Source organism: Emys orbicularis, chromosome 2, assembly GCF_028017835.1.
Source record: "Emys orbicularis isolate rEmyOrb1 chromosome 2, rEmyOrb1.hap1, whole genome shotgun sequence".
Classification (NCBI taxonomy): Eukaryota; Metazoa; Chordata; order Testudines; family Emydidae; genus Emys; species Emys orbicularis.
In genome coordinates this window covers 458002-474733 of record NC_088684.1, presented here as the reverse complement: position 1 = coordinate 474733, position 16732 = coordinate 458002, and the positions used below count along the sequence as shown (strand labels likewise).

Sequence of the window (16732 nt, the reverse complement as noted above, 5' to 3'; positions counted from 1 at the left end):
AAACATCCAAAAATATTTAATAAATTTTAATTAGTATTCTATTGATTAACAGTGCAATTAAAACTGTGATTAATCGCCATTAATTCTTTTGAGTTAATCACATGACTTTACTGTGATTAATCGACAGCCCTCCTAATAACTGATGACAGCAAGAAGGCCAAGATGTGTAATGCCTATTTTGCTTCAGTCTTCACTAAGAAGGCTAATACCAGATACTCAACACAGTTACTATTAATAAGGGGAAGAAATACAAGCCAAACTAGGAAAAGAACAGGTTCACTGAAGCAATTAAATATTAGTCGTCAATGTGATGCAGTTGTGAAAAAGGCTACATTTTTGGGTATATTAACAGGAGTGTCACATGTAAGAAACAGCAGTTTATTGTCCTGCATTACTTGATACTGATGAGGCCTTAGCTAAAGTACTGAGTCCAATTCTGGGTAACACATTTTAGGCAAGATGTGAACCAATTGGAGAGAGTCCAGATGAGAGCAACAAAAATGATACAAGGGTTAGAAAATCTCACCTATGAAGAAAGGTTAAAAAAACTGGCCATGTTTAGTCATGAGAAAAGAAGAGTGAGGGGGGACCTAATAAGTCTTCCAATATGTTAAGGACTGTTATAAAGAGGATGGTGATCAATAGTTCTCCACATCTACTGAAGGTAGGACAGGAAGTAATGGGCTTAATCTGCAGCAAAGTTAGATATTAGGAAAAACTTTTGCTATAAGCATAGTTAAACTGTGGAATAGGCTTTCAGTGGAGGTTGAGGAATTGGAGGTATTTAAGAACAGGTTCAACAAATACCTCTCAGGGTGGGTCTAGGTTTACTTGGTCCTGCCTCACCAAAGAGGGCTGGACTTGATCTCTCAGGGTCCCTCCCAGCCCTACATTTCTATGATGGGGTTGAAGAGCAAAGGACTGAATTTGACACAGGAGGTCCCTATGCAGTAACTTTTATCAGCCAAATTCTTAAGCATATCAAAGAATGAAATCTGGTTTGTTTGACAAGACCAATTTTCTGTAAAACCATGTCAACTTCTATTAGTTATATTCCTGTCCTTTAATTCTTTATTGAATAAATCCCATATTAGCTTTGTTGCTCAGTAGTGGTGTTGGGCTAACTGGCCTGTAATTACCTGTGTCATCTTGCTTGCCTTCTTTGAATATTGACATGACATTTGCACTCTTCCAATCTACTAGAATTTCCTCAGTATTCCAAGATTTATTAAAAATTAACATTAGGGGCCAGACTTCTCCTCAGCCAACTTTTTTAATATTCTTGGGTGCAAGTTTTGCAGACATGCTGATTTAAAATTGTTTATCCCTAGTAGATGCTGTTTAACATTCTACTTAGTTACTAATGGACTGGAATGTACTTTATCATCCTCATGTAATAAGAGTATATCATTCCTTCACTTCCCTCCCCCAACCCACACCTGCACAGGACTAGATCTAGTACGGTGGGGGCTCTGGTGGCTTCCAGTTTAGGTTGTGAATGGGGTAAGTGTCTGCAGGAAACAAAGCTTTCTCAGCATCTGGCCCCAGACTGGAAAAAACTTCCAAGGAACTAAGGATTATTACAAAACTCCCCACCTTCTGCTCTATGTCTTAGCTACACTTGGCCAATTAGCTTTCTCTAACATAAACAGAGAGCAGCATTTTTTAAAACTCCAAACTGTGTCAAAACACTCCACTGTACGCACAGTTCTACCCTGGGGAGAGAATGAGAGAACACGAGCCACACGTGACCAATGTTAGTCATGTCACTTAATGCACCAAGTGGTAGGTGCTCAGGTACTATGGTGCTGAAGGTAGTATAAGAATATGCAACACAGCTGCACCACTGTTGCCATAGCACTTCAGTGTAGATGCTACCTATGGCGATGGGAAGGAGTCTCCTGTTGGAATAGGTAATTCACCTCCCCATGAGGCGGTTGGTAGGTCGATAGAAGAATTAGTGTTGTCTACACTGAGGGCTAGGTCGATATAGCTACATCTCTCAGGCGTGTGGGTTTTTCACAGACTGAGAGATGTAGCTATGCCAGTGTAATTTCCTAGTGTAGACCAGGCCTAAGAATCTGCATAAAATAGAATAGTGTCAAAAGCTTGGGACTAAGACGCTGGCCTGTGTCCGAGAACCAGGCACTGAAACAAAAATCTCCTGCCCCAGCCATGGAGCACAGGACTTGCCACAGTGGATCAGACTCAGGATTCAACTAGTCCAGTCTCCCATCTCACAGCAGTCAGTACCAGGACTGTAGCCCTGAAATAGGAGGTTTTATCTCCCTTCCCAAACCTTTTTCTTTACATCAACGGATATTGTTACCATATACATGTCTAATTGCTCTTTGAATCTTAAAAGTTCTTAGTCTCAGAGACATCCTGTAGCAGTGAGTTCCTCAGTTAAATTACATGTGGTGAGAGAATATTTTCTTTTATAACTGAATTAGCCACCTTCCAATTTCATTGTATGTTCCTTTGTTGTTGTGAGACAGGGAAATAGAAGCTCCTCTACCTTCTCTAGGCCATTATTTTACATACTTTTATCATGTCCACTGTGATTTGTCTCCTTTCTAAAATAATCAATCCCATTCTTCTCAATCTCCTTTCTTATAAAATTTTTTCCATACTGCTAATCGTGAGCTTGGGCAAGTCACTTCCCCAACTATTCCTCAGTTCATCAACAAGAACCAGTGGAACATCAAGTGCCGTAGTAAATTCTCCATCACTTGAATTCTTTAAATCAAGATTGAATGTTGTTCTAAAAGACACTCTAGTTCAACTACAAGTTACTGGGCTGGCTGCGGGAGTCTCTGGGTAAAGTTCTCTGGTGTGTGCTATACAGGAGGTCAGCCTCTAGGAACACATTGCTCCTTTCTGGCCCTAAATTCTATGAATTTGTAAAGCAGGGAGTATGGCCCAGATCCTCAAAGGTATTTAGGTGCCCAACTCCCATTGATTTCAAGGGCAGTGAGGAGCCTTAACTTCCTTTGAGAATCTGGACCTGTACTGCCTTCCTGCAAGGGGCCGCGTGAGGATAAGTTGACTGTCGTCTGGGTGGCTCATGGGAATCAAGGAAAAGCCAATAAATAAATTAGTAGAAACTCCTGGAAATAGGGGTTGTTGTCCCACTTCCCCTGCTAAGGAAGGGCAAAGGCACTGCAGTCTGGGTCCAATTTCTGATTTGTCGCCACTTTGAGAGGTCGGACATTCCCCATTCAGACTGGAGAAGCTCATTCACAAATGACTGTCCTATCAGCCATCACAGCTGCCCAGCCCACCTCCCTGCAGTTTTAGAATCATAGAATATCAGGGTTGGAAGGGACCTCAGGAGGTCATCTAGTCCAACCCCCTGCTCAAAGCAGGACCAATTCCCAACTAAAGCATCCCAGCCAGGGCTTTGTCAAGCCTGACCTTAAAAACCTCTAAGGAAGGAGATTCCACCACCTCCCTAGATAACCCATTCCAGTGCTTCACCACCCTCCTAGTGAAAAAGTTTTTCCTAACATCCAACCTAAACCTCCCCAACTGCAACTTGAGACCATTACTCCTTGTTCTGTCATCAGGTACCACTGAGAACAGTCTAGATCCATCCTCTTTGGAACCCCCTTTCAGGTAGTTGAAAGCAGCTATCAAATCCCCCCTCATTCTTCTCTTCTGCAGACTAAACAATCCCAGTTCCCTCAGCCTCTCATAAGTCATGTGCTCCAGCCCCCTAATCATTTTTGTTGCCCTCCGCTGGACTCTCTCCAATTTTTCCACAGCCTTCTTGTAGTGTGGGGCCCAAAACTGGACACAGTACTCCAGATGAGGCCTCACCAATGTTGAATAGAGGGGAATGATCACGTCTCTCAATCTGCTGGCAATGCCCCTACTTATACAGCCCAAAATGCCATTAGCCTTCTTGGCAACAAGGGCACACTGTTGACTCATATCCAGCTTCTCATCCACTGTAACCCCTAGGTCCTTTTCTGCAGAACTGCTTCCTAGCCATTCGGTCCCTAGTCTGTAACAGTGCATGGGATTCTTCCGTCCTAAGTGCAGGACTCTGCACTTGTCCTTGTTGAACCTCATCAGGTTTCTTTTGGCCCAATCCTCTAATTTGTCTAGGTCCCTCTGTATCCTGTCTCTACCCTCCAGCGTATCTACCACTCCTCCCAGTTTAGTTTTCCTCTAGCTTCCTGTCAAAAACAGACTTTACCAGTATGTGGGTCTACCCAAGTGTCACCACTAGGAGCTCTGAGGATCCTGATGCAGGAAGCGCTAGCTTCTCTTGTCTATATTTCTTGAACTTGCCATGTGACTGAGAGATCTAGACTGGTCTCCCATACAGAGTTGGACACTTGCTATTGTCTGGTGAGCCTGCCCCCTCTCCCCCACACTGTGTCTTCTTACCATCTGAGCAGCCTTCCTTGTGGGGCAGCCTCTGCTTGCAGGCATCATGAGCTTGACATCCTCTCTAATTAGCACTGTTCCCTGCTTCCCTTGCTGCTCAAATTGACCCTGAGAACAGCTCTGATATTTCTATCCAGGGGGAACTCAGATTTTTTCCTCCTCCTGCTTTGCCCCCATTCCCCTGCACTGAATTCCAAAGGGCTCTAGCAAACAGCTGGGGGCAGGGGGCTCCCTACTTGTTCCTTAGGGAGATTGTAAACAAGACCTCAGAATATCGAGAACCGGCAGATCATGATGATTGGGATTTCTCAACCCTACGGGTTAGCATATAACAATAGGTCCACAGTGCTGTCATGGGCCGGAGCAACAGAGCCCAGGAGCTGAGGCACCTGGAGGCTTTTAGTAACACAAGGATTGCACTGAGTTTGGAACAGAAAAGTGTAAATAAATTTAGTTGTGGTACAAAACTACTCTTTAAAGTGTACACAATTTTACAGCTATAATTTTATTATCTTTTAACTGTAGCCCCTCCCCAATAACAAACAAAAGTTGTCCCTGCCCCTGGAGCAGCTTTGAGGAGATCTGCAGGGATGCCCCTGGGCACCTAGCATTATTGAACCCAGATCCTGTCCTCATTAGATGCTGCTCTCCATTACTGGCTCCTGCAGGCTGCTGGGCTGCTCTCCCTCCCCTTAGTGCCAGTTTGAGGGAGGCAGATCGTTTGGCTCTTCCATTCCCTGCTTACCAGCCCTATATTGTGAATGTTTGTTCCCTACAAACCAAGAACAAGAGTGATAACACAAAGCAACCTCTAAAAGGAATAAAGACTATAGGGTACGGCTGCACAGCAGGTGGGAGGTCTGATTCAAAGTGTGGATAGACATACATATGGGGGTGTTACTTGAGCTACTGTAGTGGCTCTCAGTTCTTCCAGACTACTGCACCCCTTTCAGGAGTCTGATTTGTCTCGTGTACCCTCAAGTTTCACCTCACTTAAAAATGACTTGCTTACAAAAGTGTCACAGCACACTATTACTGAAAAAATGCTTACTTTCTTATTTTTACCATATCATTATAAAATAAATAAATTGGAATATAAATATTGTACTTACATTGCAGTGTATAGTATATTGAGCAGTATAAACAAGTCACTGACTGAATGAAATTTTAGTTTGTACTGACTTTGCTAGTGCTTTTTATGCAGCCTGTTGTAAAACTAGGCAAATATCTAGATGAGCTGCTGTACCCCCTGGAAGACCGCTGAGTATCCCCGGTGGAGAACCACTGAGCTATTGCCTAAAATAGTGTGGCCATGGCGGCACGGACGTTGGCTCAGGCCAGCTACCCAAGTATATACTCAGCTGTTCAAGTGGGATAGTTCTCTGAAAACCTCTGTTCAATGTGCAGAAGCAGTCAAAAAAGCTAAGAGAATGTTAGGAACCATTAGGAAAGGGATAGATAAGACAGAAAATTCAATGGTACGCCCACACCTTGAATGCTGTTCTGGTTGCCCCATCTCAAAAAAGTTAGAATTGGGAAAAGTACAGAGAATGATTAGTGGTATGGAACAGCATCCATAGGCAGGGAGAATAAAAAGACTGGGACTGTTGGAAAAGAGAGGCCTAAGGGTGGAAATGATAGAAGTCTATAAAATCTAAAACTTGCAGAGAAAGTGAATAGGGACTTGTCATTTATCCCTTCACGTAACACAAGAACTAGGGGTCACCCAATGAAATTAATAGGTAGCAGGTTTAATACAAACAAAAGGAAATATTTCTTCACACATCACACAGTCAACCTGTGGAACTCATTGTCATGGGATGTTGTGAAGGCCCAAAGTATAACTGGGTTCCAAAAAGAATTAGCTAAATTCATGGAGGATGGGTTTATCAATGGCTATTAGCCAGGATGGTCAGGGACACAACCCCAGCTTTGGATGTCCCTCAACCTCCAAATGCCAGAAGCGGGAGGAGGGGGGGAGAGGCGTGTGGGGGAATGGATCACTTGATAATTGCCCTGCTCTGTTCATTCTCTCTGAAACATCTGGCACTGGCCACTGTCAGAGACAGGATACTGGGCTAGATGCACCATTGGTCTGATCCAGTATGGCTAGAGTTGGAAATTCCCCACCGCATCCCATCTCTGGAGCCAGGGCAGGATCATTCACTCCTGTTTAGCTTTTCGATTGTTTGCTTTAGTCTAGTTCTAAACAGCCCAAGCGATAAGCTCCCACCTCTCCACTGATCGCACACTTCTGATATTTCCAGCCTGTCGTCATGTCCCCTTTAGTTGTTGCTTAGCGAAGCCAGACAGATTTAGCTCTTCTAATCTCTCCTGGTGAGTCAATCTTTCTGGCCCCTGAGCTGTTTCCTGGCTCTTCTCTGAGCACCCTCCACTCCTTCAGTATCTCACCTGGTATCCAGAGCTGAATGGGGTATCCAGGTGAGGCCTCCCCAGAGCAGACAGAGAAGGACTCTCCCCTCCCTGTCCCAGAGCAGGAGGTGTGGGACTGAGGGACCTGAAGCTGAGCACAGGATCCCTGTGGGGATGCAGGGTAGTGTCTCTCCAGAGCTGGAGAGAGAACGAGACTGGCCCCTCCCTGCTCCCACACTCCCATTGGGCTTTTCTAGCTGCTTTACCCCACTGCAAACTCTGGTCTAACTCACGGCTGCCGCCCCATCTTGGTCTGGTGGCTGCCTCTGTGGTCCAAGGATCTTCTTTCCATTGGGAATCGGGGGTTTGCTTTCTCCCTCCTGGGTGTATGTGCTGCCTGTATCTAGGTTGAATCTCACTTGGTTATTTCCTGCCATGATCTCTAGCCCCTCGGCCCCGCGTCGCTTTCACTTGCTGTAGAATTAGTTGCAGGGGAGGGAGGGTTTTCCCCCCTACTTAGAGTATTAATGGCAATAGCTTAAGACTTACAGAGTTTAAGGCCAGAGGGCCCTTTAGAACATTTAGTGTAACTGTCTGTATATCACAGGCCACTGAATTTCACCCAGTTATCCCTTTATTGAGCCCTGTGACTTGTGTTTGACTGAAGCATCTGTTCCAGAAAGTCATCCAGGATTGGGACACAGCAAGACAGAGAATCCACCATGTCCTTTCATAGTTTATTCTAGTAATTAATCACACTTAACTTTTAAACATTTGTGCCTAATGTCTAAGTTGAATTTGTCTGACTTCAGCTGCTGGTCATTGGTTGATTTTCTACCTCTCTCTGCTAGATTAAAGTGCCCTTTAGTATCTGGTATTTTCTCCCCATGACGGTACGTATACATGGTAATCAACCCTTGCTCTCAGTCACTTTTGTAAAAAGTCTCCATGTCAGGCATTTTCACCAGCCCTTGAATCATTGTTGTGGCTCTATTCTGCAGCCTCTTCAATTTTTTAAAAACATTTTTGCAAACCTGGATACCAGAACTGTACCAAGTATTCTCGTATCGGTCTCACCAGAGCCATACAGAGGGTAAAATCATCTCTCTACTCCCTGTTTATACAGGATCACATTAGCACTTTTTACTCCAGCATCCCACTGGGGGCTCATGCTCCATTGCTTGTCTACTATGACCCCATAGTCCTTTGGAGTCACTGCTTTCTAGGTGGTAATTCCCTACTCTGTAGGTATGGCCTGCATTCCTGGTTTGTACTGTATAACTTTGCATTTGGCTATATTAAAAAACATTTTGTTCGAGTGGGCCCAGGTTACCAAGGCAGCCAGATCAGTTTGTATTGCTGCTCTGTCCTCATAGATTAGCAGAATTTAAGGCCAGAAGGGACTATTAGATCATGTAGTCTAATCTAGTATATCACAAGGTCTTAAAGTTCACTCGGTTATCACTATATGGAGCCCAATAACTTGTGTTTGGCTAAAGCATTATTTGCCACTCCTCTAATCTTTGACTTATCCACCTATTATAGCAGTAGTGAGTTAATATTTAATAATAAATAGAGATATCCTATCTCCTAGAACTGGAAGGGACCTTGAAAGGTCATCAAGTCCAGCCCCCTGCCTTTACTAGCAGGACCAAGTACTGATTTTGCCCCAGATCCCTAAGTGGCCCCCTCAAGGATTGAACTCACAATGCTGGGTTTAGCAGGCCAATGCTCAAACCACTGAGCTATTCCTCCCCCCCATTACTTGCACATCGTTGATAAACATGGTGAATAGCATCAGACCAAGTATTGATCCCTGGGGAACACCACTAGAAACACCCCATTGATCTGTCAGCCAGTTTTTAATCCATTTGACCTCTGCTCTTGAGATTAGTATAGCAAGACACCGTGGCCGGAGGCTGCACAGGGTTCATTCCTGTTGGAACCAGAACTGGGAGCAGAAATACAGGAAAGCGAGAAAAGGGCAGAGGAAACAGAGCAGAGACAGACCCCCCATTTGCCTAGTGGCTTACTGGGCTGTAAGCCTTCCGTGACTGATCAGGCAGCTTTCCAGAGGCCACGTCTCTCAAAGCACCATGGAACTTAAACGTATGGCAGCCACGAAGCAACTTCAATTCATAAACTCCAGTTCTGCACACCCTGCTCACATCATGCATTGAGCTGCAGCTGGAGCTGTGTGAAGTGGACTTTTCCAAGAACTCCAGGGTCCCTACGCCTTGCACCTTGGCTACCCCAGTCTTAGGCAGGCAAGATTCAGTGGTTCCCTTGCCATGACATATCTCTGAGAAGCACCTAGCCAGGACCATGCCAGAAACAGGCTACCAGAGAAGATGGCCCAGATCTGCTCTGGCCTCCCAGCTCGGTGCGGTCTCTGGGGATGGCCCCAGCTGTGTGTGCTCTTAGAGCTTGATGCCTCTGCAGCAGCCTTTCTCTGCTCTAGCCTTTGTTTCCAGAGAAGTGACATCTGGAGGGCAGCGAATTTCTTCCCATTTCCTTCCTCCTGCACCAGCACCCTTCTCTCCCCAGGGGCTTTCTGTGCATTTCCATCACCACTGCCCAGTGGGCTCTCCTCACCTGGCTCCTTGGGCCTATGGCACTCAGTGAGCCCCAGTAACACCTCCTTCTTTCCCTGTCACTGAGGGAGCACGAGCCGAGCACCTCCTCACACAGCACTTTCTGCTGGCCCTGGATTTAGGCATAGCCAGCTGAGTTCCAGACACAGTACAGACTGCTCTCAGGGCTAGGGAGAGTTCTAAGCAGGTGGGACGGGGGGAGTGGGATTGCTGAGAAGGAAGGAAGCTGTTGAATGCCCCAGTCAGAATCCTGAGTCTGTCTGTCCCTGAGGAGAGAAGAGGAGGCAGCTGCCCCATCCTGTTTGCAGCCAGTAGGGCACAGGGGGTAATTTGATCAGGGCTATGCACTGGTGTTGCTCTGTGTGTGGGAGCCAAGTGCAGGCCATGTTAGAGTCAGGAGGGGCCCTTAATTTTGCAGCACCTGCATAGAATTGGACCCCAAAGGAAAGGAGACCAAGATATATGATTGGGAGGTGGCACAGGCACCGTCCCTGGCTCCTATCACTCGCCATTTGGCTCAATTCCACCCCTTGCCAATCCCCCAGCTCCTGTTCAGTCACCCCTGACTTCCCCAAGTCCCCCCCAACTTCTGCTTAGTCCCCCCATCCCACCCCGAGTCTCCTGCCCACACCCACTGCTTTTCAGTTTGCTGTGGTGTTGGCCTCAGTGTCTGATGTGTTTGTTGCTGGCAGGTTGGGGCTTGGGCTAAAGGTTAGGGACAGATCCATGGAGAAGGGGCTGATTGGTGCCATGGCTTTGGGCACTAACAACCAGATGTGGCCACCTCCCCATCCTCCATCAGCCCTTCTGCTTTGCACAAATACATGAGCAGCCATGCATTCACTTAAACGAAACTCACAGTCGTATTCATGTGTGTTGGTATGCATGCCAGCTTGCATGCGCTCTTGTACACGCCACCCTCCTTACTCCCCAAACTGTTTTTATGGCGTCCGCTCTGCACTGAGCTGTGATCTGTTTCCATTTTGCTTGCAGCTGACCCTGACTATCCTGCGGCAGACAGGGGGGCTGGGCATCAGCATCGCAGGGGGCAAAGGCTCCACTCCCTACAAGGGTGATGACGAGGTAAGGAGCTGGGCTGCCCAAGCCTGCCTGCTCTAGGGCAGGATCTGTCTATCTAGAAGTGAGGTGGGCCCCATCATGGCAGTGCCTGACCCCTGCGTGTGCTGGGCCTGCTCTGTGGATGTGTTGGGGGCACATAGGGCAAGGCAGGGCTAGCCTTAGCCCCTCTTGAAAGCAGGAATCTGGTAGGGCTGAGCAAGGGGGAAGGTGTCACCTCTGGAATGTGAGTTCTGGGCTGAACCACCAGCACTTCCCTGTGGTCACAATGTAGTAACCAGAGACAGCACCACTCCTTCTGGGCCTGGGCATTCCCCTCCCAATAACACACCCCCAGGAGGGGGAATTCCTCCCTCTCTGCTTCCCCAGTAACATCAGCTCCTGGGGCAAAGGGCCTGCTCTCCTCTTGCTAACATGACGCTTTGATTCCAGGGCATCTTTATTTCCCGTGTGTCGGAGGAGGGCCCTGCAGCCCGAGCAGGAGTCCGTGTTGGGGACAAGCTCCTGGAGGTAAGAGCCCAGCTTCTGTGAAATGGCAAAGTATAGTGCTGGGGGGTGCTGACTTTGGGCTGCAGGCATGGCTCCGATATCTGATTATGAAGATGATTATTTATTTGTATTGCTGTCATGCCTAGGACTCCTAGTCAGGGATTGGGGCCCCATTATGCTAAGAGCTGTACAAACACAGAACAAAACTTCCCTGCCCCAGTGAGCTTGCAGTTGAACTAATATTGTTAACCTTTAGTTGTACCTTAACGACTGAGACTGCTGCTGCACTGATCTCTCCAGCACTGAGACAACCCCACGCCCCAAGTGGGCAGAGAGCCCCTGCTCCCTATCTGCCTTGCTGCCCCACTGGCTGATCAGTTGGCCTTTGAGCATGGAGTCACTTTCTGCTTCCTTGCCCTCTTCCCTGAATGTGGGAAGAGGGGTCCGGCACAAGACTAGCTCATCCCCAGAGACCTTGCGACCACTGCCTAGCATGCTGACAAAAAGTGACTCATTGTTTTCTTGTATTCCACCTTTGGTCTGTATCCCTCTGTTGTTTCTAGTTTTAGGCTGAGGGTGTGACTACACTGAGATCACGATTCAGGAAGCGATTACAGCTTATGGAAACATATCCAAGCTGAATTTAATGTAGCTTGCTTGGGTACTGGAGCAGTGAAGATGCGGCAGTGTACATGGCAGTGTGGGCTGTACAAGCCCATCCAGACCTCTGGGTAATTACTTGTGGGGCTAGCCCATGCTCAAGTGCACATGCCACAGCTTTGCTGCTCCAGTGTCCACGCTAGCTCGATGAACCCTAACTCAGGTGTGTTTCAGGAGCTGCAGTCACACCCCATGAATGCATGCAGACATACCCTTACACTGGAAGCGCTCTGGGGCAGGGACTGTCTTTTTGTTCTGTGTTTGTACCTAGCGCAGTGGGGTCCTGGTCCATCACGGGGACTCCGAGGGGCTCTGATAGTAAATAATAATAAGATCCACTACCCCTCCCTCCTCAAAAAATCTTTAAAAACTGCTGAGTCCTGCAGGATTCAACTCCCATGAGTAGCCAACTTCTGAAGCGTGGCTGGGCCAGTGCAGGGAGCAAATGGCACATCACTGAATTGGGAGGAATGGCAGTCAGCATTCAGGCCTGAGAAATAACACAAGGGGTCGGTAACAAGAGCTCTGCTCCCTATTCATGCCACTTCTTATGGTCCCCACATGTTCTTCTTCGAGTTGTTGCTCCTGTGTATTCCACAGTAGGTGTGCGTGCTCGCCACGTGCACCGGTGCCAGAAGTTTTTCCCTTAGCAGCAATCTTAGTGGGGGAGCACCGCTGCGACCCCTGGAGTGGCGCCGACATATCGCGCCATAAAGGGGGCTGCGTGCTCCCCCCACCCTCAGTTCCTTCTTGCCGCCAGTAAAGCCGAGCGCATGAGAGGGCAACCGGTTTCCACCCAGCGGATCTCCCGCTGGATCACCTCGTGCATATGCACGTGTTATGACCTGGCTGGGGTTCCCCCGCCTCCTATTGTTCAGGCGCATTTGACGAGAGCCCAGGCCTCGTCTGCAGCCTGTGTGGCTCACGTCCCTATTCAGGACATCTGCAGGGCTGCTACGTGGTCCTCTGTCCATACTTTTGCATCGCACTATGCGATCGTCTCCCAAGCAAGGGACGACGCCGGGTTTGGTAGGGCGGTGCTCCGCCCGGGTAACCCGTAACCTTTATCATTTAGAACTCCTACCCACCTCCGTCAGGTATAGCTTGGAGTCACCTACTGTGGAATACACAGGAGCAATCACTCGAAGAAGAAAGGAGAGTTACCTGTTCCGTAACTGGCGTTCTTCGAGATGTGTTGCTCCTGTCTATTCCACACCCCGCCCTCCTTCCCCTCTGTCAGAGTTGTCTGGCAAGAAGGAACTGAGGGTGGGGGGAGCACGCAGCCCCCTTTATGGCGTGATATGTCGGCACCACTCCAGGGGTCGCAGCGGTGCTCCCCCACTACAGATGCTGCTAAGGGAAAAACTTCTGGCACCGGTGCACCGGGCGAGCACGCACACCTACTGTGGAATAGACAGGAGCAACACATCTCGAAGAACGCCAGTTACAGAACGGGTAACTGTCCTTTCCCTGTCCTGAGTGCAGCCAGCAACTTGGTAGCATTTATGGGAATGGGCATCATTCTGCTTACAGTCCAGTCTTGCTCACTACCCACCATGGGCACTGAATGAAGCAGGGATCGTGTAGAAAAAATACTGTGTGATCATGGAATTAAAGACTGGAGCATGCTGCTGTCACAGGGGCAAGCTTAATTCTGGCATTTCCTAACTTATCAGTGCCTGGTGTTTCAACCTTAATAGCATTATTTAAATTAATCGTTCCATAGATTTGAAGGCCGGACTAGTCTGACCTCCTATATGACACAGGCCATTAAACTTCACCCAGTTGTTCCTGTATTGATCCAATTACTTTTGTTTGGCTAAAGCATCTTTGAGAATGGCATTGTGTCTAGGTCTGGAGACATCCAGAGATGGAGAGCCACCTTGGCAGGGAAATTCCATCATATTTAACTCTTTGATAGACAGAACGCCACACAGGGCATGTCTACTCTGCACAGTCAGCCTGGGTGTTGGCACACAGGTTTGAGCTCTCAGGTTAGCCTGGCCCACGTATGAGTACTCCCACAGCAAAGCCCTACCCACATTACTGTGTCTTCACTGTTTCTGCACTCTCCTGTGTGTGTTGGGGAACACGCCCATGGGGTTTTGTGCTGAGATGCTCTAGGATTCTTTCCCAGTCAATTGCGGAAGAACTTGTCTGTTCCTTGGGAGAACTTGTGGGAAGGGCATTGGAGGCCTATCAGCACTCAAGTGAATTTGCCTGCAGCCTCACTGCAAAGTGTGTGAGTTCCTGTTTGGACTTTAACCCAGACGCTCAGCCATTCAAGCAAGCACTGGTTCAAAGAAGCACGTTTGAGAGTTTAGTGTGTGGATGGTAAGGGGATTTGGGTACAAACCTGTAGGACCACGGACTAAGAATACAGCGTAGACGTACCCATAGGCTTAGGACTCCTGAGTTCTGTTTCTGGTGCTGGAAGGGGAGTGTAGTCTATTTGTTAGAGCAGAAGACGGAGGGTTATTGACTCCTCAATGCTATTTGTTACTGTTGCTTTATATTTACATAGTGCTCATTCACCTGTGTATCTCAAAGCAAAGGTGGGTATGTATGTGTAGCCCCATTTTAGAGGTAGCATAGCTAAGCTGTAATCAGGCATGGACTCACCCCTGCAGCGCCTCCTGCTGGTCATCTCAGGAATTAGCTCACCCAGCATCCAGAGCGCCCTCTGCAGGCCAGGTGTCCCGCCTGTCGTTGGCCCCCCCATGTCCCTCTCGGACCCCGGTGCCCTCAGCTTGGGTGCTGCCCCCCTGGCAGTACCCCACTCTCTCTCTGGGTCTCCCCACCCAGGGGAACCCCCACCCCTATCCCAATGTCACCTCAGTCGTGGCTACTGCCAGTCACCATCTAGCCCCCGCGCCCTGGGGCAGACGGCAGTCTATCAGCCAATCATCACAGGCAACAAGGGGTTTGGACTGTCTGCCTTTACCCACCCTCAGGCTGCCCCTCTGCAACCCCAATACCTATGTGGGCCTAGGACCAGGCCCTGCAGCCTGGGGAGTTGCTGGCCTAGGCGTCCCAGCCCCCAAGGCCTTTCCCCAGCCCTGCCTCACTCTAGGTCCCCAGTGAGCAGCCAGGGCTGTCTGTCTCTCCTGTCAGAGGGAGACTCCTCAGCTTCTGGCTGCCCTGGCCTTCTTATAAGGCTGAGTGGCTCCGTTTGGGGCGTGGCCCCAGCTGCAGCCACTTCCCCAGTCAGCCGGGGATTTGCCCCTTTCCACAGCCCCAGCCCCATGCAGGGCTTTTCCAACCCCTTCCGGGCTGGAGCGGGTGTTCACCCGCTACACAAGCCCATAGGATTGGCATATTCTTTCTGAAAGGCAGGTGGGACTTGGATCTGCCCTATCAGAAACCTGGGTTCTGCTCCCAGCTCAGCCCCTTAGTTAGTTGCGCTGTGAAAGGTGGGGAACGATACGTGCCTGCGCACAAGGGTAGGCCTAGCTTAGGGTTACCATTTGTCCGGATTCTGCCGGACATGTCCGGCTTTTTTGTGTGGTTGGATGGGGCGTGGGAGTCCCTGGTGTCTGTCTGGGGGGGGAGGGTGTGGATAAGGGTTGGGGCAGTCAGGGGACAGGTAGGGGGTAGGGTCCTAGGGGGCCAGTTAGGATGGGGGGAAGGTCTCAGGAGGGGGCAGTCAGGGGACAAGGATCAGGGAGGCTTAGGTAGGGGGTGGAGTCCTGGGGGGCAGTTAGGGGCAGGGGTCCCAGGAGGGGGCAGTCAGGGGAGAAGGAGTGGGGGGGAGGGTTGGGGGTTCTGAGGAGGGCGGGAAGTGGGAGGGAGTGGAAGGGGCAGGGGTGGGGCTAGGGCAGGACGGGGGTGGGGCTAGGGCGGGGCTCCTCCCGTCCTCTTTTTTGATTGTTGAAATATGGTAACCCTAGCCTAGCTCAGTAATAAAGGCTGTGGTGGGAAGACTCATAGACTCATAGACTCATAGACTTTAAGGTCAGAAGGGACCAATATGGTCATCTAGTCTGACCTCCCGCATGATGCAGGCCACAAAAGCTGACCCACCCACAACAGAATCTTCCAGCCTGCGACCCCTGCCCTATGCTGCGGAGGAAGGCGAAAAACCTCCAGGGCCTCTGCCAATCTACCCGACCCCAAATATGGCGATCAGCAGAACCCCGAGCATACAGGCAAGATTCTACAGCCGGACCCTCATTCTACCCGCGATGGCACGTTAATGCCTAATTGACTAAAATCACGTTATCCCATCAAACCATTCCCTCCATAAACTTATCAAGCCTAATCTTGAAGCCAGAGAGGTCCTTCGCCCCCACCGTTTCCCTCGGAAGGCCGTTCCAAAATTTCACCCCTCTGACCGTCAGAAACCTTCGTCTAATTTCAAGCCTAAACTTCCCCACGGCCAGTTTATATCCATTCGTTCTCGTGTCCACATTACTACTAAGCTGAAATAATTCCTCTCCCTCCTTTGTATTAATCCCTTTGATATATTTAAAGAGAGCAATCATATCCCCCCTCAGCCTTCTTTTGGTTAGGCTAAACAAACCGAGCTCCTCGAGTCTCCTTTCATAGGAAAGGTTTTCCATTCCTCGGATCATCCTAGTGGCCCTTCTCTGTACCCGTTCCAGTTTGAGTTCATCCTTTTTAAACATAGGAGACCAGAACTGCACACAGTACTCCAAATGAGGTCTCACCAGCGCCTTGTATAACGGAAGCAGCACCTCCCTGTCCCTACTAGAAATACCTCGCCTAACGCATCCCAAGATCGCATTAGCTTTTTTCACAGCCACGTCACATTGCCGACTCATAGTCATCCTGCGATCAACCAGGACTCCGAGGTCCTTCTCCTCCTCCGTCACTTCCAACCTATGCGTCCCTAACTTATAACTAAAATTCTTGTTAGTCATCCCTAAATGCATCACCTTACACTTCTCACTATTAAATCTCATCCTATTATTGTTACTCCAATTTACAAGGTCATCCAAGTCTCCCTGCAGAATATCCCGATCCTTCTCCGAATTGGCAATACCTCCCAACTTTGTGTCATCCGCAAACTTTATCAGCCCACTCCTGCATTCGGTTCCGAGGTCAGTAACGAATAGATTAAATAAAATCGGACCCAAAACTGAACCTTGAGGAACCCCACTAGTGACCTCCCTCCAACC

The 16732-nt window shown here is 48.8% G+C and overlaps 1 protein-coding gene across 1 annotated transcript in view; it reads left to right on the top strand.

Moving 5' to 3' along the window:
* SCRIB (scribble planar cell polarity protein) overlaps positions 1-16732 on the top strand; it is a 195944-nt gene that overhangs the window by 72252 nt on the left and 106960 nt on the right. The window contains exons 17-18 of the mRNA XM_065397800.1: positions 10359-10448; positions 10875-10952. Of these exons, the coding sequence (XP_065253872.1) occupies positions 10359-10448; positions 10875-10952 (168 nt within the window). The remainder of the gene's footprint in view (positions 1-10358; positions 10449-10874; positions 10953-16732) is intronic.